This window comes from Podarcis tiliguerta (genome assembly GCF_965153285.1).
Source record: "Podarcis tiliguerta genome assembly, chromosome: 3".
Classification (NCBI taxonomy): Eukaryota; Metazoa; Chordata; class Lepidosauria; order Squamata; family Lacertidae; genus Podarcis; species Podarcis tiliguerta.
In genome coordinates, this window is record NC_139536.1 from 42,579,586 (window position 1) to 42,607,410 (window position 27,825).

The 27,825-nt window shown below is 38.9% G+C and overlaps 1 protein-coding gene across 2 annotated transcripts in view; it reads right to left on the reverse strand.

The window, feature by feature from the left end:
- SDCCAG8 (SHH signaling and ciliogenesis regulator SDCCAG8) overlaps positions 1 to 27,825 on the reverse strand; it is an 85,033-nt gene that overhangs the window by 51,904 nt on the left and 5,304 nt on the right. For both annotated transcript variants that reach the window (XM_083432168.1, XM_083432167.1), the window contains exons 3-13: positions 27,735 to 27,820; positions 26,627 to 26,740; positions 25,162 to 25,284; positions 24,159 to 24,278; positions 21,772 to 21,836; positions 20,882 to 21,070; positions 19,133 to 19,271; positions 15,048 to 15,200; positions 14,331 to 14,465; positions 12,125 to 12,241; positions 3,714 to 3,856 (exon numbers count right to left, since the gene is read on the reverse strand). In XM_083432168.1, the coding sequence (XP_083288294.1) occupies positions 3,714 to 3,856; positions 12,125 to 12,241; positions 14,331 to 14,465; positions 15,048 to 15,200; positions 19,133 to 19,271; positions 20,882 to 21,070; positions 21,772 to 21,836; positions 24,159 to 24,278; positions 25,162 to 25,284; positions 26,627 to 26,740; positions 27,735 to 27,820 (1,384 nt within the window). The remainder of the gene's footprint in view (positions 1 to 3,713; positions 3,857 to 12,124; positions 12,242 to 14,330; positions 14,466 to 15,047; positions 15,201 to 19,132; positions 19,272 to 20,881; positions 21,071 to 21,771; positions 21,837 to 24,158; positions 24,279 to 25,161; positions 25,285 to 26,626; positions 26,741 to 27,734; positions 27,821 to 27,825) is intronic.

Genomic DNA, 27,825 nt, shown 5'->3' on the forward strand with positions numbered 1-27,825 from the left:
ATCTTACTTTTCCAATTCATTAGAACAGTTGGATGGTATTGATGGATTTCTCTCAACCAATTATATTTAGAACTGTTTACACAACAGAAATATTAACTGGATTGAGGAATAAAAGATGCAAGCATGAATCAAATGATCAAGGATTTTTAAAGATACAGGTCTACAGAATGCCTTCTGAGCCCAAATCAAGGCAGCAGTAAAGTAACCTAGGCAGCCCTTAATGTTGTGCTCTGTCAAGCAAGCTCTGTCCACCTCCACTCCATGTCTCACTGCCTCCTTCAGGCTTGATCAAGAGCACACTTTCAAGTTTACCATCTGCACAACTAACAAAGACTGCAAGGGCATGTACAAAGCCAGTTTCGGGGGGTGGGGGGTGGGATCTATTTTATTTATTTAATAAAGTTATGATTCATTTCATATTGGGGGAAATTCAAAGCGATGTTCAACAAGAGTTCTATAAAAACAAAAGTAAAAACAATAGTAAGAACATATAGAAACAATATAAAATTATATTCTGCCATTTCATAAAACTGACAGTCAGCATGGCTGTAATCAGCCCTCTGGGAAGGTCTGTCTGAATAAAAACATCTTTAGTAGGCACTGAAACCGTAATAGGGAATTCCCACCCACAGAAGACTCATCACAGTCTGGGTCAGCAAGACACGACACATATTATAGGCATTTATGTTTCCACCATGGATTAGCCTAATATTTTTGTAACATTAGAAGGACACTTGCATGCCTGACAGCAATTGTAAATACACACCTAGAAGCAGTGTAACTGGATGACACTCCCATGTATGTTTTTACTGCATCATTTCACACAAGTGACTGTCATTCCAATGTGACAGAATAAATAAGAGTGACCCATGACTGAAACATAGGAATCACACACAGTAGTCTGCTTTTGGAACAGAGCAAACTAAAACTCTATGGAAAAACAAAATGCATTGAAGTTTTAAGAATTAATTATTTTGTTAACCATCTCAACCATCTCTAAAACAGAATAAAATTATAATCCGTATTTACTGCCACTGAAACACGAGCCTAATTTTTGCCATCAAAACTAGCACAAACGAAAATGAAATATAGATAAAAAACATGCTTCTGCAAATTTAGTGGAAAAAAGAAGAACGAAGACCAAATACAAACGATATTTTTTTTACAAGTAGCTAAACTATTTTTTTGGGTGGAGGGAAGCACTATTTTTGAGAAGTCATTTTTGGAGAATAAAAAGTTGACGGGTGACAGTTTTAAACCTGAATTTCATATGGGAGAATATGCCCCTGCAATATATGGGGGGGGGGGTTTACAGAATTTAGTGCGGCAGATTTTTCACATTTTTAAAAATAAATTATCATAATTAGGAATAACAATACATATTTGCACTTAGTTACAACACTCATTCCTCTTTCTATTGGAAATTTATATCATGCTTGTATCTACAAAAGGCTAGAAATCATAATCATACAGTATCTCATTTCCTAGTGTGAAGTTGAGCTGTTTCTGAACACGAAGATATCAACTTATTTTTTAAAGCAAGTTTCTAGTTATGTTGGTGGATAAAAGGTTAAGAGAATGGAGACAGATGGACCACAAAGACAGGATGTGTGAGTCTTTCAAGTCACTATACTATAACTGAGTTCAGATGCCATGCATGCTTGTGCTTTTTTCCCCTACACTGTTTTATTTTTCAATATCTGCATGTTAATAAGACATCTAACTGCAATTATTTAGTTATTTACAATCAGAAATACTATACTATGTGGGAATAAACTGAACCTTTAAATTAGATGGTTCAGTGTTTTGACTTGGTATAAGGTTGCTTTTGATGTTCCTAAACTTCCTTTTGTTTTTAAAATTAACCATTGAATTGTCTACCTGAGGAAAGAAGCAGCCTCACTTTCTTTATGGGTGCAACTTTAATAAAACTTCAGCTGTGTTAGAAGGGCCAAACATAGGCCACTCAACTACACCTGCAGACACGAAAAGCCACACACAAAAATGACGTACTTCTTTCAAAACAGCAATGCTCCACAAAGGGAGACAAATGCAATCTGTACTTCGTTTTATGACTCAAGGTGGATAAGACCACAATTTAAAACTATAACACTGACATATGATGCTAAACCATAACAAAAGTAATTGATAAGAAAACACAGAGCAGGAAAGAAAACAATGACAAAAGACTGGTGGTCATGAGTGATTCATCGGACCATGATTTTGCAGTTCCCCACCCATTTCACATGATCACAAATAAGGAAGTCTGGTTGTTAGACCAACATGAGAACGATAAGGGAATATGAGGAAAATATCACTTGGAGAAATGTTGTCATGACAAGTTATACTTTGGAAAGCTGTAAGATAGCAACAATAACAATTCTTAAGCCATAAGAAAGCAAAGCCGAATATCACTGTTAAACCCATCCATCTTCTGCAATCAAACATCTAAAACAATTTTCTGCAGACTACATGCTTATGTAACCCTGAAGTAGTATTGTCTCATCATTAATGTGAATCACTTATTTGGATGCTTGACTTAATTAAGCTCTTAGTATACCTTATTAAGAATGTGGAAGTTTTTCAGAAAAGCTATCTACAATTTGGATTTTCTCCAAGACACCACACAGCTTCATAACTTGTATGATTAGCCTTCGGATGGAAATTGGTAAACCATTTGGTTAACTATCACAACAAATCATTATAAAAGAAGTCCTGCAAAATCAAAACTTTTGCTGTCTTAACAACTTACCCAAAACTTTTTTCAAGTTCATTAACCTCTAGCATATTTGTTCTCTAAATACAGGCTGTAAGAAGGGTGTTTTTCTTCCCATCTGCTACTAGCCCATGATCTATATTTACATCATTTCTTTTAAAAAAAGAGGATGGTGTGATCATTTAAGAAGCATACTATAATCTCCCATATTCATATCCATTGTGCGAGTCTGTAGGCACATACAATACATGTACTCGACCCAACTAATACTCCAAATCTAAATGCTTTCTGGCATACTTTTAAATCTTGACTTCCATTCCAGAAAGCAGTTCATGCTATAGATTAAAAAACGAAACAGTAATGAGTTTGAAGTGTTAAATTAATCAAGCTCAGTGGGAGCAGGCAGGTGTTAAGAGTAATGGGGCTACTGTTAAGAGAAAAATGCACAAACTTCAGAAAGTTTTTGTGTGTGTAGTTAGTTGCTTGTCTACCACACAAACATTTTTGGCATAGAATTGACTGCTTTATGCATGATCATCAATTTTCTCTGAAGACCATGCATGCATCTAACTATAACCAGCAACTAGGAAAGTGATAGCTATTTTCAGCTTTTACATATCAATAAGGAACTGGAGAGCAATGTGCTGTATAATCTCAATTGTTCCTTAAAACAACTGCATCAAAGAATCTTGAAAGAACAATTGGGTGAATATAACTTTTACTGACTACAAATTGTTCTAAGATGACATTTAACACCGTGATTGTTTGAAGAATACTTTAGATGAACAGAAAGAATACTCTGGATGAATAGATTTGTTATCACTAAATCCCTGCCACGCTTCATCTTGTCTGAATGTTTTGCTCAGTACATCTTCACTTCTAATATGCCTGAAAGCTGTGCACTGAATCAATCTCTAACATCTGTGGATAAGCTGCTGGCAAAAAATTGCAGTATAAAATTGAAATTGGTGCTAAGGCCATATACGATAAGGGGTACCTGGTGAGGTGCAGTTGGTGCTCAGCTTTACCCAGCAATTCTGTTTGTTTCAGACATTCTTCCTTAGCTCTTGCTGTATCCTGCAGTGCTTGCTCCAAACGCAGTTTATATTCATTGAGCTCCACTTGCAATTTCTCTATTTCCTTAAAAACACACAGAGGAGCACAGCAAATTCAATTATAACAATAAAGGAAGTTATATACATCACAAACATTGTACATATATACATTCTATAACAAAATAAAATAAAATCAAAGGGCACTTTAAAGGAAATCCTGCCTACAACAGAAATTGAAACGAGAATGAGAAAGACTGAGCTACTAATTTCATTATTTTTTATTCAGTGCTACTAGCTTTAGATAAACTCCTCCAAACTTATATAACTACCTGTAATAGGCAGATAAATGCAGCAGTATCAGCAGTCATGCATAGAAAATAAGCCTATTAACATTCCAACACCACAATTACCATATTCTTATTAGGGTAATATTCTTATTAAATAAGAAACTATTAAGTATATCCAGGACTCCTTTTTTAACAGTTTATGGCTGTAGAAATTAGGTTGATCACTCTAAGTCCCCGTCCCCTGTTCCCCTTTGACATTCTGACCCATTCACACACACACATATCGAAAAGGCATTTGTTTAAAACGAAAAACAAACATAATTTGACAACTGTCAACTAAAGCCAAGACAACCTCATAATTCTACACTATAGGCATAAATATAAGCTCTCATTATTTTCTCAAGGGAAATATTTAAAGCGAACAGATGGGCTTTATACCATCCCCTCAAGATAAATCAGCTCAGGTTCTGTCGGACCAACAAAAAAGCATATTCCAACATAAAAGGACTTTTGCTGAAAATGGCCTCCCTCTACCTGCCAGATGTTTAAGCCTAGGGATTTAAGGCAATACTATGTCTGCTAATCTTGGTTGTGTACAGAGAGCAAACAGCTTCTCATTTAGTTGGAACCCAAAATCCCAAGATAAAGATTTTAAATGAATTTCACCCAGAAACAACAAAGAAATGTGTGTTACACTTAAAAAACTAACTTAATGTTCTTTCCATATCCTAAACTTTCATATTTAAAAAAAAAATCTGGATTGTTATGGAAATATGATTTCTATATTCAACTCACATACATGAATAACTATGGCAAATTTATTTTTTTAAAGCATCTTCACCATTCTATTTGGCCATAAGTGTTTCTAGAGCTGATAACATAAGATCAATAACAAACAAGACTCTTAGGCTTATACTCTAAAGGAAACTGGAGTGATTGGGGTGGGGAAACAAACTCAAGTCAGCAGTTTTTAGCCACCAAGTTCTTTCAGTTAACTTAAATGAAAACAGTTTGAGAGGAGCCAAAAATTGCTGGTCTCCTCTACTGCAGCCTGATAGAGTAGCCGGTGCTGAAGGATAGTTGATGGACAGGGAAAGCACAAACTGATTTCTCAACAGAGTTGATGGAGTGCCCTGCCTCCATTCCCCCCTTTGCTGTAGCCTGGTGGAGTGGCTCCCTCTTACAGTAGAAATATTAAGCGGGTTACATCCAGTGGTGCTCTTCTCCTGCTGGAAGACTCTTTGATTGAGCAGGGGTTTCTATCAGTAGAATGGATAGGGAGGCAATGTTAGACAATTCACCACCTTTTGCAGCCCACATCACTAAATGGTTATCCGTTATGGTTGTTATTAACAGTGATCATAACCCAGAAAAGAATTAAACCCATTTGACCCCACTCAAACTATAAATATTTATTGCCCTATCAATAGAAGAACATGGACACTTCAGTTCATTGAGAACACTGGTTTGCCCAGCAACTACTATCAACTGTTGCTCATTGTATATTTTTGTCGGATCTGATTAGTGCTGAAAAATTATATATTGAAACCTTAGTTTAATAAAAATACAATTCTTGTATTTATACACATATGTGATATGTGTATAAAACACTAAGAATATTAGTGTAATTCTAATGCAGCTTAACAAGACTGTGAGAATTAAGATGTAAAATAAGCAATGTATTTTTACATCACAAAATTATGTATTTATTCATTATGGTATATAATGTACTTATTCATTGTGTTATATAAAGCCTTCTATGTCATATAAAGTGTTTACCTATTTTCAAATTAAATATGTTTTCAGTCACTATGTATCTAAATAATAAATGGAAAATTTCAATTTAACAACCCGATTCTATGCATGCTTACAAGCTTTATACACATAATACATTTTTGTTAAATCTTGCCAGGGCAAATTCTGTTGTTTTTTTCTTTTCTACATAATAATAGCCGCACAGCATCCAAAGTCTGTTGTCTTATATTCTTCTAAGGGTTTGTTCCTTTGGGTGGAGGCAGTGGTAACCAATACAGCAGGTGAGGATCAAACTGGCTGGGGTAAGTTGACCTGTATAAGCAAGACCTGAGAGGACAAGGCAAAAGGAATTGATCTATACCAGTTGCATCCATATGAAGTGCAGTACCAGTATCGGTTTGAGGGTTGTGGGAAAGGGAGTAATTGTAGGCTATATGAATTGCACCTGCCTTATCAGGCTTCCTGTAGAGTGGAGTGTTATTCTTATTTATTGAATTAAGTGTATTGTAGTACAGTATGTTGTTATTATTAACTGAATTTGTTGCCTTTTTTAAACAAAACGTAACTCAAAATGACTTACAAAAAATAGCATGTACATTAAAACCAACATAGAACTAAAACTGAATAAAAGCTAAAAACACATTCATCTTTATAAAAAAGGCAGGACTAAAACATCCCACCCACTGAAGGAGGCAACAGATAATTAAAGATTGAAGGCATGGTGGAAAAGAAACTGGGATACCACCAAGTGGGTTGTCATCCACCAATCGCTTGAAGGCTGGGGAAAACCGTCATTACGCCAAGAGGATTTCCAATTCCCTCCTCCCTTTCATTGGCAATTTGCCTTCTGATGGAGCTTCCATACATTCTGAGAGCATAAGGAAAAGGATAAGGAAACAACCAAATGAGGGGAAACAGTATAGTGACATGACAGACTCCTGATATCTGCAGTTGAATCTATAGCAACTAACTGGGGAAGAAATAATAGCCTGCATAGGATGGACTTCGGTAGTGTCCTAGTGTCCCTTCAGAAACACCTTTCAGAACCTTCTCAAGTGGGCACAAGGACATCACCAAGTAGGATGTTCAAAAGCCAACATTGTTAATTCCTGGGTGGAAGATAGGTGACTAATTGCTCTGAAGCACTTGTTGGAGAATGTGCCTGCCAAAGGCTGCCTCCAAGGATGCATATACAGTAAATTCATGCGCTAGTGTTTAGTGACCGAGATTGGGTGGGTCCCAGTTGCTGTCCTGCATACCATCTGTAAAGGAACATTGGTAAAAATTGCAGCGCAAGCCACTGCTGACCAGGTAAGATGGGCAACTATGCCTTCAGGAAGGACCAATTTTAGGGAGGTGTATACTAATGAAATAAAGGGTGTGAGCCACCAGGCCATGATGGTCACTGATACCTTTTGGCCCATAGAAGTAGAGTGAAATTATGTGAACACAGATTCTATGTTTTGCAAAAAGGCTTAGTTCTTGCTTTGTACACCTTTTGAGTCCTATGCATGACTAGAAGGTATCATGCACGTTCAGACAGATGCTTTTAAGGTCAGCTAAATCTTTCTGTCTGTGAAAAAGTTCAAAAGTTCCTTGTGATGGAAAGTGGCCCAAGTTCAGCTACAAGTCTTGCTGATGCAATGGTGACTAATACTGATGACAAGGCCAAACTCTGTCATAGTGTAGTCTGTTAGGCTCCCTCTTCTCCCTCTGACCATTCATTGTCCCACCACCAATCACCTGGCTCTGAGCCTTCTTCGCCTGGGGGTTCCCCAGCTGGTGCCCCCCACCACGCCTCTGCACTCTGCCAGTCCATGACAGTTGCCATTCCATGGGCATCAGAGTCTCTTGGCTCAGCCAGTCTTGCTTGTATGTCATTGAGTCCCTGGACATACTCCGCTGCAAGGGAGCTGAGGTTGTCTTTCCTTCCACTTGAAGAGCTCATATTTTTTATCTGCCTTGGCAGATTACATGCTCTTTTGTTGTGATATTGTCTGTCACTATGTGCTTTTGTCACAGTATTGGTCTTGTGGCCCCAGTTCCAACCAATTTATTACTTTTGTTGTCATCATTACTGTACAGCCCCCTTGGGGAAAATATTTTAATGATGGAATATAGAATCTCAAAACTAAGTAAAATGCATAGCTTTGGAGTACTGTCTTGACTGGGCCAGTTCATTGCTATCAGTCTGGTTCCCACCCCCATAGCTGAAGAAATGGGGAGGTCTCAAAGAAGTTTGTTTGACACCCTAGCTGGGGTAAGGCAAAGAGCAAGTGCAATTACACATTCTGTTCTCACAGTGGCCAAATAGATTCTCATGGGAAGGCCACAAACAGCACATGAGCTGCAACAGCTAGTATCCAGAGCCATGCATTTTTTAATGTTGGAGGTAATATAGCTATTATGACTAGTGGTCACTGATATAATGTCTGCCTAGGACAAGTGTTTCTATACAAGTCAGCAGTCTAGTTCCATGTACAGGGAGTAAGCCCTTCTGAAACACAAATTACGGTGAGCAGACGGCATGTTAGCTCAAGTAACTAGGGACACTTCTCTCCGCTGTGTCTGAATCTTTTCTGCTCGAGGAGAGGTTACCTTACATTCAATGGAATTGGTGCAGAAAGGGGTTTCCTAGAAAACGAGTTTTTATTCACCAAGTTAAACCAATGTTTATGTAAAGATCAATTTATTAATTTAATATATTTTTGCAGGATGAGAGGAACCCCGCCACTGGGCCAATGACTCCTTCTGTTTTCTTTCCTTCCAAGAGGTAACACAGCCAACTAACAATTCCTGCTTGCCCACCCAACCTCATGTGCACAGCAGTGGTTGCACTGGGCACAAGGGGACATTAAAACAATCATCACCACCACCACTACCACCACCACCACCAATAAGCAATGGTACTGACAGGTAATGGACCTCCCAACCTTGGCCCTTTGAGTCTGGGACCATGATGGGGACTGGGGGGGGGGGACTTCCTTTGGGGTAATGGAGATGGGCAGGAACTGCCTGTTTGCTTTCCTTTTTTTCATTTACCCACCTCTTACAATGCTTTCTTTGATCACAACCAGGAGTCATCTCCAAGTTCCTGCCTGCATTCTGGTTTTGAACCCTGCTGCTCCTACTGGAATCTGAACCGGTCTCACCCTTGGCTGCTGCTAATTTGGTAGCTTCTTCTCATTCATTGTTTTATTTGAAATTGGTAGCTGCTGTTTCCATGCAAATGACATTACATGTCAATCTCCACTAGTCTGGGGCAGTGTTTAGCAACCAGTACTCCTACAAGTTGTTTTGTATATGCATTTACTCTTTTCTACGCCATATTCCATAAAACCAGTACAATTATCAGGAAAAAACCAGTACAATTATCAATGAATTCTGATTTATTTTCTAGCGCTAATTTACAACACCAACAACAGGCAACGCACAAACTGGAGCTCATTCAGTTTCTTATCTTTCAACTGCTTACAGAAATACGTGTCTGAATTCTCTAGGCCAGTCTCTACTATGCAAATCTGATCACAGAAGTGGCAAGACCCAGAAGTGGCAGAATATTTCATTTTCCCCGTAGCTTGGGCTCTCCACTACAGACTTAATAATATTAGGGCAGTTGGCTTTCTTTTTTTTTCCAGGAAAGGGAGGTTCCTGACACTTGTTTGGCTGCTTATACCTATGTTTCAATTTTCATTCTTAGTAAAGTCTTCCATATTTGCACCATTTTGTGATTCCATAGCTGCTTCTTCTCTGGCCTACATGTGACCAGCCACCAAGATTAGTGGCTTGGGAGCAGAGGGGGCCCCACTGCAAGGGAGGAAATGCTATGGGGAAACTCACCCCTGTACACATTCCTCTCCATGTAAACTGTTCTCATGAACTGGTAGGCAATGGGAAGAGGAACAGGAGGAAGAGGATCCCAGTGAGGAGTGTAGCTGGGGCTGGGACATACTGGGGAAAGCTGGGGATGGGGAAGGAGAGGTTGGTGTATGAAGTACTCACAGGGTGACGGAGGATGACAAGGGGATGGAGCTCAGTGCATAGGAACCAGAGAAACAGAACCCATCACCAGAGCTGGAGTAGGCTTGGAGTAGGTGAGGGTCACATGCTTCATCAAGGCCAGATGCTGCAATCAGCGGACAAAGTATAAAAGGGCAGCAGAGCTCAGGTGCTGTGTCTGCTCAACTGCCCATGTTGATGAACCTTGGCTTGGGTGTTCCAGGATCTCTGAGACTGCTTTGTTCTGGACTTTGGGCATGTGGATTTACCCTGGACTGGGGACTTGGCATATTTACTTGCCACCAGGTAGGCCAAGAGTTCAGGACAATTGTGCTCCCCTTCTTCATTTTCCTTGAAAGGGTAATAAGTGTCTTTTGTTTGTCTGTATATATGCCTGCCTTGCCTGCTACTGGCTCCAGCTATGTTATTGGCGTACAGCCCCCAATCTATTGTTGCATTAGGATGCTTTGTTCTCCATAAGCTACAGACATAGAAAGCTGTCTTATACTATGCCAGGCTATCGGTCTATTTAGCTCAGTATTGTCTGAGAAGATGGGCAGCAGTTCTCCAGGATTTCAGACCCAGTTACGTCTGGAGATCCCAGCGATTGGACCTGGGACATTTTGCACACAGAGCATCTATTCAATGACTAAACTATGGCCCTTCCCTAAAGTCATTATTACTCCCACACCCAAATCACAGCAAACGTCTGGACATCATAATCACTTCTGAGGCAGATTCATACATGTCCTGGTGGGTTTAGACCCTACTCCTTTGTTTGCTCTGGAGCAGATTGCAGGAATGCAGTTCTCACTAGGGTCCATTGCACCGTGCCCTGATTCCAACGAACAACACAGAGAAGTCTGCACAGACTGCATACTATAGGGAAATAATACTGGTTCCAGTTCCAAATTGGTATTTTACCATTAGTTCAAAAGTTTATCAGCATGTTTATGAGCCACACAAAATGTTCTTGCTCATACTTCTCAATTCATTAGTATACAAATTCATATAGCTGCACTATCTCCCAAGTTAATATCAAATTGTTTTAAGCCTCTGTAGGCCTTAAAAAGGTTACAAAAAACTTTGAAGGCACCTGTACTGATATAAGATCACCAAATGATTTAAAGAAGCTGTATCTAATGTGGCTTTGACTTAACAGAAAACACTTCCACATACACAAGAGGCACCCACACATTGGAGGTTGAAGGACCCTCTAGAACAGAACTGGATAGTGTTGAGTGCTGCCATCTTTCAATTAGCTTTCTTTCACAAACTCTACAAAAATGTTAAGTCACACCATTCCTGTATTGAATAATATTCTAATGGCTATTTATTGGCAACAGAGCAGTTTCAATTCACAGCACTACATGTTCCATAACATATATGTGCATTTTAATGAGAACAGGGATTCAATACAAAGCTCTGTAGTGCTGCCAGTGAAAATTGAAACTGGCAGAAAGGCAAAGTATAACAAGGGATTTCAGAGGATTCAGTATAAACATGTCTAGTTTCCTAATTTAGTAGTGGTTTATCCCAATATTAAATGCTTACTAATAAGGAATGCATTCTAACAGGTACCCAGTGTTAAATTCCCTAGTCTGAAAGACACAACCAAGTAGTAAGCCTACAAATTGCCAATACAGTGGTACCTCGGGTTAAGTACTTAATTCGTTCCAGAGGTCTGTTCTTAACCTGAAACTGTTCTTAACCTGAAGACCACTTTAGCTAATGGGGCCTCTGCTGCTGCCGCGCTGCCGAAGCACGATTTCTGTTCTCATCCTGAAGCAAAGTTCTTAACCCGAGGTACTATTTCTGCGTTAGTGGAGTCTGTAACCTGAAGCGTATGTAACCTGAAGCGAATGTAACCCGAGGTACCACTGTATTACATGAGCAGTAACTTATTTTTGGATTTCTTATAAATTTCTAATTAATAAAAATAAGTTTTTAGAAAGGCAAGACAGAACAGAATATGTATTTTAACTTGTGTTTTTAAAAACAGTGTTGTTAACACAGTGGTTACTGTGTCTTAACTTTTGATGGACCACAAACAAATGTATATAAATTGATATTACATAATATATACACAGAGCATGTTGGTTTACACATGGCGTAAGATGGAATATTTTAAGTACTGCATTGCTATTTATACCTACAACTTTTTTAGGATAAAAACTCTCTGGAAAAAAATACAATTTCTTTATTAGGAATAGCTGGTTTCTTGCCATTTAGAACCTATAACAACTAGTTATCACTACTGGAAAAATAAACCCATTCAAGTTTCTAACAACAGCTTGATCATGGTCTCTTACCTGGTTTTTAATTTCAAGTTCCCTTGCAGTTTTTATTCTATACTCTCTGTGTTCCTTTTCTGCCTCATCCTTCTTCATTTTGGCATGATTCAACTGATAGCGTACTTCTCCACACACCTGTTAGATTGAATAGATAACAGTGTGTAGTTTCAGGATACAGAGCAATATTTATTTACAAGGAGAGCTTTTGATGCCCTCTGCTGGTTATCTTCAAAATCTATTGTTTAGTACTTTATTTTAGGGCTAAGTTAGACTTATATTTTCAAAGTAAAAGTGGTGCAAACTCACCAGCCCACATGGTTAAAAGCCTCCTAATCCTATGCTTTTTCATGGCTGTTCACAACTGCTCGCAGCTACTGCTTTGAGCCAATTTCTTTCTGTATTTTATCAATCCAGATGATCCCAGCAAATAGGGGATCACATGTTGGATGTGATGTTGTCACTATCACATAGCCAATCATATTCAGCTAAGTGGTGACATTGCTGGACACAACAAAGCTGCATTTTCTCCTTTTAGTGGGTGCCAGTGGGAAAGGGAGGGACACACATTCCATTACTGAGGCAACAGAAATGACATCTCTTCATTGCTGTCCTGCAGTAGTTTCATTACTGTGCAGCACAGCAAGAAAGCAAGTGCTGTCCCTGCAGAATTGGCAATATGAACACATTTCCTCCCCACTCACCTCAATACAAACTACAATATATTCATGTCCATGAAGTCTCTTCTCTGAAATAATTGAATCAGGGCACTTTTCATGGGGCACAAATACCTCCCAAGTGTTGCAACCCAACCCTCCCCCCTTCCATGTTAGTATAGCCATAAACAATTAATTTTTAAAAATTACATTTAGGCTTTATATTTGAGTTGCTCCTAACTGTGGGAAATACTGCACTGTACAAGTATTCAAACATCAACGTATTTTTTTCTAGTACCACTGGGTGATATCTAACTAAATCATACTTGGAGTAGACCAATTTAAATCAATGTAATTATTCTATTGATTTCAGTGAGTCTATTCCCATATGACTTGGCTGGATATCACCCATTATTTCTAATATGATTGCCATGTGGAAAGTGTCTGTGTAAATTATGCCTGCATGCACAATACAGTATCTCTGACACCAGTTTTAAAAAATCATACCAGCACACATACTCCTCCCCCCGCCCTGTAAGAATGATATGCTGCTTGATAGGTCAAGCGTAAAGCTTTATTTTAGCTTTATAAACAAGACTATTTCCACCTTCTGCATTTACAGCAATGATCTACTGTCACATAGTACATAGACCAATTCATGTAATTAATACGGAGTCTATGAAGAAATAGCTATTCTCCACAAAGTTTATTTATTGACCATATTTGATTGCTCCCTATCAACATGGTCTCACTCGGGAGGTTGTGGACTCTCCTTCCTTGGAGGTTTTTGAGCAGAGGTTAGATGGTCATCTGTCATGGATTCCTGCATTGCAGGAGGGTGGATTAGATGACACTTGGGGCCACACCCACCCCTACAATTCTATGATTCTAACACATTCTGTGAGTAGCTTACGGAATAATGAATAAAAAAATCAGGTATCCCTTTCCCACATGTAGAAATGGGAAACTGCCACTAGAATTAGATCAGAACCTGAGGGACTGTCTTCTAATTAATAAAAGAATAAAAAGCACAGTGGACGCTTGGGTTGCGAACGTGATCCGTACAGGAAGCACATTCGCAACCTGCAGCGTCGCGTGGGTAATGATTCAGTGCTTCCGCGCATGCGCAAGTGCTGAAACCCGGAAGTAACCCGTTCCGGTACTTCCGGGTTCGGCGAAGTGCACAACCTGAAATCGCGCAACCCGAAGCGTCTGTAACATAGCTGTCAACTTTTCCCTTTTCTTGCGAAGAATCCTATTCGGAATAAGGGAATTTCCCTTAAAAAAGGGAAACGTTGACAGCTATGCATAGGACAGAAGGAAGCTGCCTAATACAAGCAGCTCTTGGTTGGCACAGAACTGGTCATTGTAACCCGAGGTACGACTGTACCACAAAGGATTTATCAATATACATATGCATATTTTGTGAACGAAGAACCTATCCAAAGAGTGCTGCAACAGTTAAATCATAAAAGTGTGCCCAATTAGCATGCATAATGTACAAGGCATCAATCCACTCTCTATTTATATCAATGTCAGTTGATTACTTTGTTTTCATAATGCGTTTCTACCTTATTTATCTCAATATCATGACAGGCATTTTGTTTCTGAGCTTCTTCCAGCTGATTGGCTAAGGAGATCTTCTCCCTTGTAATCCTGTCAACCTGACCCTCCAAGCTAGCCACATTCTGAGATAAAGACATAACCTGAAACAAAGCAAAACCTTAATTAACCAGTAAAATGATAGCACAAAGCTAAAAATTGTTATGTTTCAAATGGTAAATGCACTGCTTTCATAGCCTGCTGAAGGTCAATGCGCTGTTATTTAAAGGGTAGAAGAAGCCCAAAACCTAGAGTTTACAACGACAATACATAAACTCTTGCAAATGCAGAAAATGTGTTACTAAAATGTTGCTTCACACACATTTTATTTGCTGAAATATAGAGGAAACATGTACACCATGATATATAGAGATAGTCCACGTCAGGGGTCACTAATATTTTTGGACTAGTGTGAAAATTAAGTGTAAAGTGACTGCTGCTTCCCCACTTCCACCAGACAACCACATGCTTGTCACGAGAAGTCAGCTATGTTCTGCTGATCCCGATTGTGGAGATCACACAATATTGATTCCCCACCCTTTAAAAACTAGCTATGAAGTTTTAATGGGGGGTGGGGGTGGGATGAAACAAGGCAAAAAAGGTCCAAAATTTTGCTGCCTTTCAGCAGAGCAGAATGCATAACTGTTTACAGTCCAAAATGCTTATACAGAAAATGTTTAAAATACCAACGATGACAAGTTCTCTTTTTCTTTCTTCATTTCTTCACGAACTGCTTCTCGCTCTTCAGCCCTCTTATCTATTTGTATTGCTAATTCCCTTTCAAGACGCTCTCTCTTTCTCTCCATCTCCTTTTTAAGTTGTTCACATTGGACTAGAGCCTGTGGAAATGGTCATATTTTAAAGACTGAAATTAATAGCTCATTTTTAAAACTAGAACAAGACTTAAGAGTGAAAAAGTAGAAGTGACAAGCAAAAATTCCAGATTAAACATTGTTCTATTAAACAAGTTAATATATGGCTATATAGAGATGCATAGTATATCTCAAGAATAGATATAACTTTTGTAAATCTTTCCCAAGAACCACTTGTTGCTCAAAATTGGACCATAAGAGAGAACCAATCACTGTGACTGCCAAACAGAATTAGATCAGTAATGGACTATATGCTTAACAGGATTTTGCTGCAAGTATGCTAACATTCACTGTGAATTTCAGAGTACAGTGGTACCTCCGATTGCAGATGGGATCCATTCCGGAGGTCCGGTCGGATCCTGAAGTTTCTGCAACCTGAGAACTGCTTCTGCGCATGTGGCGAAACCCGGTCAAATACTTCTGGGTTTGCCGCTTTTGCATCCTAAAGTTTACGTAACCAGAGAGCTACGTAACCGGAGGTACTACTGTACATCTCACTCAAAATATGCAATGAAAACTAGACTCGCATGTCTACTCAGGTATACGTTCCACTGATTTTTATGAGACTTACATCTGGGTAAATGTTTACAGGATTGCAGCCTCAGAAACTTACTTTCTGAGCATAAATGTAATTGCTGTACTCTTACCCAATGCTTTCTTAAGAGCATAAGCCTGGTTACAATCTCAGAGCAAAGTTTAGTGAAGTTGTAGTCTTGACAAGCAAATCTTATTTCCTTTGTGACACTAGCATTCTTGTAAAAACATGCATTTCTAAAATACAGTCATACCTTGGTTGCCAAACGCCTTGGAACTCGTACAGTTTGGCTACCGAACGATCGAAAACTGAAAGTAAATGTTTTGGTTTTCGAACGATTTTTGGAAGCCAAACATCCAGTGCAGTTTCTGTGGCTTCTGAATGGCTGCAGGATGCTGCTTCTGCAGCCAGCCAGAAGCCGCGTCTTGGTTTTCAAACGCATTCTGTTTGAGAACCAAGGTACAACTGTAATTATTAAATGGGAAGGCAGGTATTTCTTAGCTTCTTTTAAACCGTGAGGAAAAACAGTAAGAATGAGCAAGAAGAGAAAAATAGCAAGCTAGAACAGGAACTAGGCAAATGCTATACTGTATAAGCAAAGCAAGAGAAATGAATTGAAACTTCAAGGGAGAGGTATTTGCAGAGCTTCCTGTGGCGTGACATTTTTCCTGCTTCAGGCAATAAGAATAACACATTACCCACTGGGAGGGGGTTCCTAATGCCCACTGGGGAATCCCCATTTTTGCTTCTCTTTAGGGTAACCTAAAGCAAAGGACAATAGAGCTCCTATATCCTTTTAGAAGCAACGCACAACAGGAAATTTTGGTAGTTACAGTTTATTGTGCAGAAGTAAAAATACCTTCTTGTACACAACTGTTCAAAATAAAGGAACTCTGAGCTCCTTTGCAGGCACTGATCCACTTAATGAAGAATGTGATTCTAACCAAGACAGAGTAGAACAGAAGCAGATTCAACTCTGTAAATGAGTCACTGGCTGGTGCTGCTTCATGGAATCCTCAAGCAACTTACTCTGCACATGGCACCTTCAAAAACTAAACTGTTTACATAATTTGATGGGCTTTGCCTGCAGCAGTTTCATGTTTGTCTACATGTGGCCTTAAAAAAAGTAATAGCACGGGGTTGTTTTGAACACTGCAAAACAGGGCTTCGTCTTCTCCCCCTTGTAGCCCCCTGTGTGCCCCTAAAATCTGCTCTGGAGGATAGCAACGAGAAGCTCTATTGTGTGAGTGAGAAGTCTTATGTTGCTGCCACAGAAGCATTAGATACAACCCTTGATGAAGCACAGAGTCCTCAATCAGCCATTGGGCCATGTTTAATGCCTTGCTGTAAACATATAAAGCCCTGAACAGCTCAGGAAGAGGTTACCTAACAGACCGTCTGCCATTGTATAGACATGTAAGATTACTTAGATCACTTGGGGAACTTCTACTCATGGCACTGCATGTTCCAGAATGTCATAGTACTTTAACCTGAAAATGGACCCCTCTACTCTTCAATGCTCTTCCCACAGCCATATATGAAGCAGCAACTATTGGGTGCTTCAAAGTCTTCTAAAGATATTTTTTTGCCTAGGCTCTCCCTGACCAATAAGATCAGATCCTGATTTTATTTGCATGAATTCCTATTTTCATATCCTTTTATACTGTTTTACAACCTGCCTTGCAGGACATTTTTGGGGAACAAAATACTAAGAGTAAACCCTACACAAATCCAGAGTGGACTCCCTAAGACAGCTGGATAGTGTCCAATCCTTCTGGCAACTCCTGCTGGTGCCAAATATATTACTCTACTTCCCTTTGGACCACATCAGCGAGGCTGAGAGGAGAGAGGTCTTGTTGTCTGGGCAGCCCAAAACCTCCAAACACACTGCCCAGGCTTGTGCCCTGGAGAGGTCACTTCAGTACTGCTAACGCAGCAAAAACAATGCGGGAGACAGCAGTTATGGGTTACTGGTCTCTGCAGCCACAGCAGGTGCTGCGATTCTCCAGTGGTTTGACTTCACCCCTGGAGGTGCACTCCATTGTCTCTGGAGACAGATGGATGCCAACAATAATACTGTTCAATGTTGCATTTTTGTTTTAAACTTATTGTTTACTATTTTTATATAGCACACCACTTAAGAGATTTTAAAAACATTGAATGATTTATAAACATTTTAAACAATCAAACCACAAGTCTTGAAACTGAGGTCAGTTGTATTCTTTTCAGAACTTATTTGAAATCATAGTATGGGAAAATTATTTCCCGTTTATACAATCTAATCTTCTCTCTCATGAAAGTTACGTTTGATTATAAACCTCTCACAATTAGAGGTAATTCACTAATTACACAGCAGATGGCACTCATTATCAAGACAACGCACTACCATAAATGTTTTTAAAGCTGTTTAATATTATTCACACTGCACCCTAAAATAGATGATAAAAATTATTCAGTGCTTGTATGAGTTCTGAAAGCTTAGAAGCCTGACCAACAGCAAGCAAAGTTCATAAAACCCGATTTGAACAGAGAGGACTTCATGGAGTAGCATTTCTAAGAAAACTGTAATACTTGCCCTGTAAGGAATATGAGTGGAGACTGTCTGAAATATGGCATTGGGAGGCAAAACCAACTCAACACACACTCTTTCTTAATTCTCAAGATGAATGAAAATCAAGACATATATTTCTGAGACTGGTTCTATTCTGTTGGGCACCAACTCCACAGATAACATATTGATATAAGAAACTTAGTTGTTTAATTAGTCAACTTTTATAAAACACCATGCCCATTTCTCCTCTATATCAAAATGTTATTTGGATAGGAAAGGAAACAAGCATAAAGGAAGTATTGTAGTAATCAACATTTGGGGAGTGAGAGATGCAATAGAGAGAATGGGGGGGGGGCACAGGCACTTCACTGAAGGATGGGCAAGAAAGGAAATATCACTTAATCTATGCCAGAGTAGCACAGTAATTTTTATTTAGTAGCATCTCTCTCTTAGTAATATTTGCTATAGTACGAAGGGTTGCTAACTCATGGGCCTCCAGAAGTTGCTAGACTCCAACACCCATCAGTCCCTGCCAGCAAGGGCACTAGTTAGGGATAATGAAACATCTGGAGAGCAGAGTCAGTCACTGCTTTAGTATCTAACAAGACTCACAACCCCAACAAAACTGCAAGAGCAGCCCTATCACATCAGACCAAAGACCCATCTAATTCAGCATTCTGATTTGTAAAGCAGCTAGCCAGACATCTCCGAGAAGCACAGTAGACTTGAAGGTAACTGTCTCTCTGTTATTTGTCCAAGCAAGTGATAATCAGAAGTATATCCTTAGGCATGCCTAAAGTAGTGCTATTTTACCTTAGTTCTTTCCAAATTGGCTTCTTCCGTCATGTGTACAGCGTGCTTCACTTGTTCATAAGCGTTAGATTCCCTTTGCTGCATTTCACTTAGGTTTACTCTGACTGAAGAAAGTGCTGCCATTAGCTCATCTCTTTCACTGTTTTTTTTAAAAAAGGAAAGAAATATATAAATTAACCAAGGAAATAAAATCCACTTAAAATGAGTATCAGTGTTTAATTTTAGCAACGTTTTGAAACTTATATTACGATGTGAGTTCTCACGATGTGCTGAGTAGTAGTAACAGGTACCACATCACAATTTATGCAAACTGGGTAGCATCCCACCAGAACACAATATAGCAAACACACACAGTCAAGAAAAAAAAATGCATGAAGTTCAATGCATCCAGCAAAATAGAATTGTGATTATGGCAATGATAAAGAATGGATTCCACATTAAGTTACAGTATTGAATATGGGCAACTGCACTGAAAATCTTTTCAACTCTAGAACAGATTCCCTAGGCTGTATAATTTGCAGCACAGAACCAAAAAGTCTAGGATTCTTCATCGCTTCTGTTTTAGGACTTTGAAAGAGAGTAATATAAAAGGAATGCATACAGAATGAAAACTAGAGAATCAACTATTCTCTGTGATGTATAGCGTTTGTTTAATGGGGAGGGAAGAACAGGAATAAGCCACACATGCAAGGCAGGCAAAATGCTTGTTGCGAATGATTAAAGCAATACTACCATGCACATTTTCAAACGTACAATTCTGACCTAGATTATTAGATATGCGTGTCAGAGATGGTGAATGGTTATTCATGCAAACCCTCGGTCAGTAACTGACAGACTGAGCCTATCTAAGTTTACAGGGAAATCACACTTATTTCAATGGAACTTTCTCTTGGGTTACCATAGATAGTTATTACATTCAAGGTGCAATCCTATGTTAATGTGATTCTCAAAGTATACAGAAAAAGTTAACAATTTGGATTCTTTGCATTTAGGATGCCTCTCCCATCTTCTTGTTAGGTGTCCAGATGGACACTGGGTCTTTTTATGTAAATTAAGTTCTTACCCGCTAGAGATGTTGTATGAATACTTCTTGTTGCATCAAGGGAGAGAAAAGAACCATAGGTAAGAAAAATAAGCTTAGGGACCATAAAAACCTAGACGCACAAATAGGATGGAGAGAGTCTGGCAGCCTGAATGGTTCAGCATTCCCAGAGTGGAGCAAAGATATCTGAAGTAGCTCACCAGCAACCTTTCTAAAATCTTTTTTGTACTAGCTTTATGACTGATAAGCACAACAGGGGTTTGAAGTCCTGGAAATGGGTTTCAAGTCAGATGCAAAGCAATACACAACATAAACAAAGTACTGAAGTGAATTGTCCTGCTTTTGCTATAAAAGTTACCTGGCCACACAGAAATAAAAGCACAATTATGTTATGCTTCAAGGAACATGGTTTTGTAGAGTGCTAAGAAAGAAGAGAAACACCCATGAAACGTGTTTTATTGATATTTCTATCCAAAGTTTTAAATTTCTGTTCATGAAATCTCCTCCGAGACTGCAGCAAAGAACTAAAGCACACTGTTGTGAGATAGGTGAAAAGGAAGGTGACCTTGGAGAAAATGGATTTTGCACTTAATGGAGTTTGTGCAGAACCTCACAGCAAATGACACCCAAATCATGACTTAAACACTGTTAAAAATCACCTTGCAATAATTTGTTTTAATTCAGGATTTAACTATCCCGCTACTTACTTTGTTAGCCTTTCAATGGTTTGCATGTGGACATTTGAATGTGTCTGGGAAAGAACAGCTTCGTGCTGTGCACATTGTAGGCAAAGGCCACCAACTCTGATGGAACTACTTGCTGCACTGAGCAAATGCTGATGCTTTAACCTTCCACTCAGATCTTCACACTTTTTTTGAGACTCTGATAACTCTTTTCTAGAAAGGAAATGACATACAACACTATAAGCAAGAAACAAGGGTGGATAAAAGACCATCAATATGGCAGAATGACAGAAACAGAGTTTCCCTTATTGCGACTAACATCACTGATCTAGTATTGGTAGTTTGAAAACATTTGAACACAACACAGTAGAAAGGAGAGAGAGTAGCTGCAATAGGGCAAAGCCTGTTTACTCCACTTTCTTGTTTCCTAATTCTTGGTAGTTCTATACAAGTCAAATGCAGGAGTAGGAGCAGACCCACAGCAAAAGTCTTGCAGCTGCTGCAACAGCATTGCTGCTGCTTATTGGGAAGAGAGAGGCGACAGCTCTGCTGGTACTACACCCAGCAGTGGGTCTGTGCAGCCCTGACATTGCCCCCCCCCCCTATATATATAATGTTCATGAAATGGCAGAATGTTATTATGGGGGGAATGAAAAACTTAAACATTTCTGTATGGGCAACATGGTTGTATGGGCAACAATCAAGTCTGGAGGTGACCGTCGCATGGATCACCGTCGCAAGATCAGGGCGAGAAAGGTAAGGGACCAGCTGCTTAGCACGGCAGAGGTGGAAAAATAATTGCTTCTTTATTATGCTGAACTTTGGATAGCTATAAAGAGGCAAAGCAAAACAAAATTCATTCAGGTGGCAGATACCAATCTGAAGTGAAAAGAAAGATTTTTATTTTTTTTTACCTTAGGGAAAGGACCTGAGCTTCAAGTGCTTCTGTCTGTTCTTGATAGAGACATTTTAGATTTTCCTTTAAAACAAAATAAATACACTGGCTTATTTAACTACAAGTAAGAGACATGTCAAGAAATCTGATCATAATAATCAAGACTTATTTTTTAAATTTAATAAAATTATAATGAATTTTGTATACATTAACAGACATTCAAAATATAGCATTTTCCTACCATGACTTACAGCATTTAAGACTATATAACATATATAAACAACACAAGGACAATAATAGAATATTAGTAAAAACATTTCAAATCAATATATATCACAGGCAGTCATAACACTACAGGATTAAAAACAGAGGCTACAACCTATTAGACCATGCAGCAAAAACATTTTTAGAGCCCATCTACCAAAACTAGCAAGGAGGAGGTTGTATGTATTGCATCATAGTAAGGAGCTTACACAGTAATAGCCATGGGGTCACTACAGAAATGGATCTGTCCATTCTACCTGGCATGACCTCCCTTCCTGTCAAGTGCACACACAAGTATTTCCTGCATGCATGCATGCCCACAATACAAAAAGGTAAAGATGGTAGGGAGGAATGACTATGGGGAAGGAGAAAACAACACAGAACACATACAGTCTATGCAGCCCCACCAATGGGTGTGGGCAGCAAATTGCAGTATAGCAATGAATATTCATGAGGGGCATAATGGAATGTGTGGGAGCTGACATACCAATCACACAAACAGAAAAATAGGCTCTAAATGAACCATTTGCTAAAAGGCATATTACAACCAAAGTAACCGAGGAGACCCATGATAGTAATAAATAAGGAATACTGGAGGAAGCTACAGTAACAACAAATCTTAAAACAAGCATAATAAAAATATGATAAAAATAGTAACAATGAAAAAAGATTTCTCTCTCACACACACACAAACATACCCAAAATATATAATACATCCATATAATAAAAAGCACAAGTTTCAAACCTCCAGCTAAATATTTCTTTAGAGATTGCTAACCCAGGATGAGGGTGACGCCGTGGTGTAAACCACTGACCTTAGCGCTTGCCAATTGGAAGGTCGGCGGTTTGAATCCCCGTGACAGGGTGAGCTCCCATTGCTCAGTCCCAGCTCCTACCAACCTAGCAGTTTGAAAGCACGTCCAAGTGCAAGTAGATAAATAGGTACTGCTGTGGCGGGAAGTAAACAGCATTTCTATACGCTGCTCTGGTTTCACCAGAAGCGGCTTAGTCATGCTGGCCACATGACCCGGAAAAACTGTCTGCAGACAAACGTTGGCTCCCTCGGCCAGTAAAGCAAGATGAGTGCCGCAACCCCAGAGTCGTTCACGACTGGACTTAGCTGTCAGGGGTCCTTTACCTTTACATTAACCCATTCCATGAGGAAAGAAAAACTCCTCAAAAACAAAAAGGGAATAGAAGTGTGCAACTGTAAAACTGGCAAGGAACATGAAATGTCTGGATTGGCCAGGCCTGGTATAAATATTAAAGTTCATATAGGAATCTAAATTCAAGAGGTTTAAGAAATTTCACAGCACATCATATACAACATTTGATGCTTCTGTAGTGAAGGTCTCCCAATTCCAGTGTTTCCTTGATTAAGATTTGTTTTAGCTTCCAAAGATTATAATACAAATTGACTCAAGTACTATAGATCATATGCATGTTTTCTTTAATGTATACTTTGCTAAAACATTCTAACAAGCAACAGTTGGCAAACAGTTTCTTTTCATTAAATCAATTAACTTTAAATGCTTGGACTGATCAGAAGATGCACAATGTTTAATTCTTCCCTGTATCTTGGTTACTCAGTGTGGAGGACAAGCATAATGTCTGTGAGGTTTCCAGGCGCATCTGATCAGCCCCTGCCAGAGACCAGAATGCTGAATTTGAAGGACATTGAACAGATCCAGAAAGGACACTCTACAGTTGTATACAGAGGAAGAGTTCTCTCCAACTCAAAAGTTACATTCCATGTTATTGATTAGTTTGAGAGGAAGGTCCAAAGAAAGTGACTGTCAGAAGCTAACTTTCCCTCCCTCTCTTCTCTTGAGCACTGTCTGCAAGCTTCCAACAGATTTTTGGAATTCCGACATTCCGACTGTCCTCCTCAGCCTCCAAGCAACCATCTACCCAGGGTTTTCAAACCTCAGGCTTTGGGGAGATGCTTGGGGAAGGAGAAATATCAGCTTCTGCCAGCTCCCTTCTGCAAGCTGTGGATCCAACTGTATTATGTTGGTCACTTTAAAAGCATTTGTTTTATCCATAATTCTCTGTGATGACATTTAAGTAATTTCCTATTCCAGAAGAGTAAATAAAATAATGCCATATGAATAGTTCAGTGGGTTTCTAATAAGCACTGACCAGTTCTAGCTGCCATTTATCCACCAGAAATGTAGCTGCTGTAGCCTGCTCGTTGATATGAGACGATATGGCAGCTTCACAAACATGAGAATTATCACCACCTGCATTTTGTGCATTTCCCTGAAACAAGAACAATAGCTTTTCAGTGTCTTTGCCCATTTCATATCCATACATACATACATACATCAAACGAAAACATTACACAATATATGAAAATGGGATATCCTATGAAGTTACACAAAGAGCATGTTAATAGTGTGGTGTTGCATCTAAATATTATGCAAGTAGTACACTTCCACAAGCTGCCCTCTTCTGCTGCAACCCACCCTGGCAACATATCCCATGTATTTTCTTAAAGGTTGCATGATTCCCAGGAGAGATTGTTTGGGACTGTATTGGGGAGACGGGGCAGAAAAGCCAAACGATTGAAATTACGTCTAGCTTGTGCAATGATCGGAAGGAAGCCATTATGTGCTTCTGCTTCGAAGTCAGAAAAAGTATAGCTAGAAAGAACTAAGGGTGACTGGGCGGTGGGTTTAATTTAGCATTCACCTACGGCTAGCAAAAGTCACTTTTATTTTCAGTGAATATCACTTCTATGTAAAAAGAACAAAAACACTGTGCATACCAGAACATGACAAATACAAAGGTACCTCTAGTTGCGGACTTAATCCGTTTCAGGGTGCCGTTCGCACCCAGAGAAGTCCGCAACTAGAGCGCCTCTTCTACGCATGTGCATGGCGAGATCGAGCGCTTCTGTGCATGCGTGTGTGGCGAATGCGGAAGTAAACACTTCCAGGTTTGCCACGTTCGTAAGCTGAAAGTCCATAACAAGAGAGGAACGCAACACGAGGTATGACTGTAGTAAAATTAGCTGTGTGGCTATTGCATATTATACTTTTTTTTTGTATTTTTAAGTTCCATATATTTTCAATATTTGTTATTGAAGTACAGATGTATATAATCTATATGAGCTGACATATATAAATTCCAGAAAACTTACTGAGGCATCCAGAAGGGTTTGTTCTCTCAAAGTGTGCTCTGCTGTTACTTCCAGTTTATCATGGAGTTTCTCATTTTCAAGCACAACTGTACATATTTGAGACTTCAGTTCAGATAAATCCTCCTATAAAATCAAATGTGTATACTGTAAAAAGGATGGTAATGAGATTGTTTTAAATGCGACAATGAAATGCTCTTCTCAAATCTGTTCAGGTCCCCTTGACTGTAGCATAAAAGATTAATGTCCACTTTTGCATAAAATCTGATTAAATACATAGTGAAAAAACATGTATTTGCTTGGGGAGAGCATTGCTTATCAAATGTCAGACATTTCAGTCACTTATGAGGCTAATTCCAACATGGATGGAAGGTTTTTACACCAGAAGAGTATAAAGGACTATTCTCAACTACCAGACTGCAGCACCATTAAAAAAAAGGAAGTTAAAAACAAGAACAGCCCAGGCATAGATATTTTGCATTCCTTAAAACTGTAAAATGCATATTTCTATTATCTGAAGTTACTCTGGCAGTGCTTAGGTAGCTTTACAGAACCTTCTGTATCCAGAGCTCAAAATCAGCAACCCTTAGAAGTCATGAATATAACCTGAAGAAGCATGTCTTATTTAGGGCTGAGCGGAGAATAAGAGGCAAAGACTCACAAGCGCAAATTACACTAACTTCATCTTAGTCAAAAGGTCAAGAAATAATAAGTGCAAACTACAAAGAAAACATGTCTACTTCAGTGAATCACTGGCCACCTCCAGACTGTCAGTATTTAGCATCAGGGATTCAACCTCATACTAGAGATTTAGGCCTGCATAATTAATGTGGATTAAAGCACTCTGTTGCCTAAACGCAACAGATCCACTTTAAAGAAAGAAACAGACTTTTTTGGCTTGGAAAGTGACAGAGAATGCACTGAAAAATTTAGGATGAACATATGATTTTCCCACCAGCAAATCAGGATGAAAGCAGGATGAATGCTCCTTGCCGTTTAACTGCCCTGCAAACAAACAAACAGGCTTTATGTAGCCTAACCTCCACATCTGGAGAAGGCTAGCGAGTTTGCAAGTGTTAAATTTGAACATAGTGACAGGCATGTATATGGCATGTGTGCAACTGAGGAATATGTGGTTGCATGTACATGTGTGCTGTGAGGTAAGTGTGCAATTGGATATACAATTAGCATGATAAGGATGCAATTAAAGAGGCTGAAGAACAGAAATGTACCAGCATCTTGTCACATAATGCTCACAGTCCTTTTTCCTATGTGTTTAGTTCCTATTTAAGATATGTTTGACTGAAGATAAATTTTATCTTTTGGATGAGGTCTGCTTCTAACCAACAGGAAATAGATGGCATAATCTATCTTGTGGTGATATATGTTTTGTTTCAATTCTGAATGTACACAATGTAATCCACATGACAGAACGAGTAATAAGTAGGTTAAGCACAATGTACAATACCTTACAAAACTTGACTTCAGCTTCTAAGTGGTTAATGTATTGTGACTGGTCATTAATGATAGAAATGAGATCACAAAGGGCAGGCAAATTTTGATCTGTAGCATTAGATGTTCTCTGCAGGAAATAAATCAGTTAAGCACAGTAAGCATTTATAAGCAAGACCCTCTCCAGCAATGTTTATGTTGAACAAATGCTTTAAAATTAAATAATTTACATTAAGTGTTATCTGCATTTGATATCTTGTAAGATTATTGAATCAAAGCCAGATTTTCTTCTGTGCTCATTAAGAGTGCTTAGAAGATCATAAATACTTTACTCTTAGGATAAGCTCTTAAAACAGAGAGCATACCAGCACTAGAGTTCATTTGTTGACTTTAGTTTCATTTTAACTGGCTCTTTATTCCTCAGATATTAATACTTTTATACAAGCAGGCTTCCTTCTCTCAGGTTAATATGTTGCAAGTAAATCCAGACAAGATGGAAGCAATCCTTGTTGAGAGACTTCTGGCTTTGGGATAACATGGTCTACTTGCTGTTGATAGGCTGAGTATTGCTCCAAGGGAGCAAAAATTAGGTCTAAGTATTCTTTTAAACAGCCTGCAAATGACATTTTACAAACAGCCTCTACCCCCTGAGCAAAGATATTATAACATAACATAACATAACATAATAATATAATATAATATAATATAATATAATAATTACATGCACACTAGAATGGGATCTCAGATCTTTCACTGCATGAAAAGGCTCTCCATTACCTCTGCCATGAACAACTAAAAACACCATCAGACCTTAGTGGGTGTTGTATTCACATAGTGTAATAAGAGTAAATACAGATCACTTGCTTTCCATATATTTTCTGCTGCTGGGGTCTGTGCATGTTGCATACATTTGGCCAGATTTATGGGGCTGAAGTAAAGCTAGACAGCAATGAATATAAAAGTTTACATCTTTAATAAACACATTTAACTAGCCCATTAATGCCTTATTGAACGTCTATGTGATTCACCAAGTGTGACAGCATAAATGCTGCTTCTATAGATACTTTGCCATCAGGCATGTAATTATTTGTTTCCTTAAAAAGAAAAAAGAGGATAATGCTTACTGTGGGTGACATTCTCCTCCTCCTCGATGGGGATGTTTCAGTCGCTTTTTCTTCTTGTTGTCGTAATAAAGCTTTAAGTTGATTAACTGTA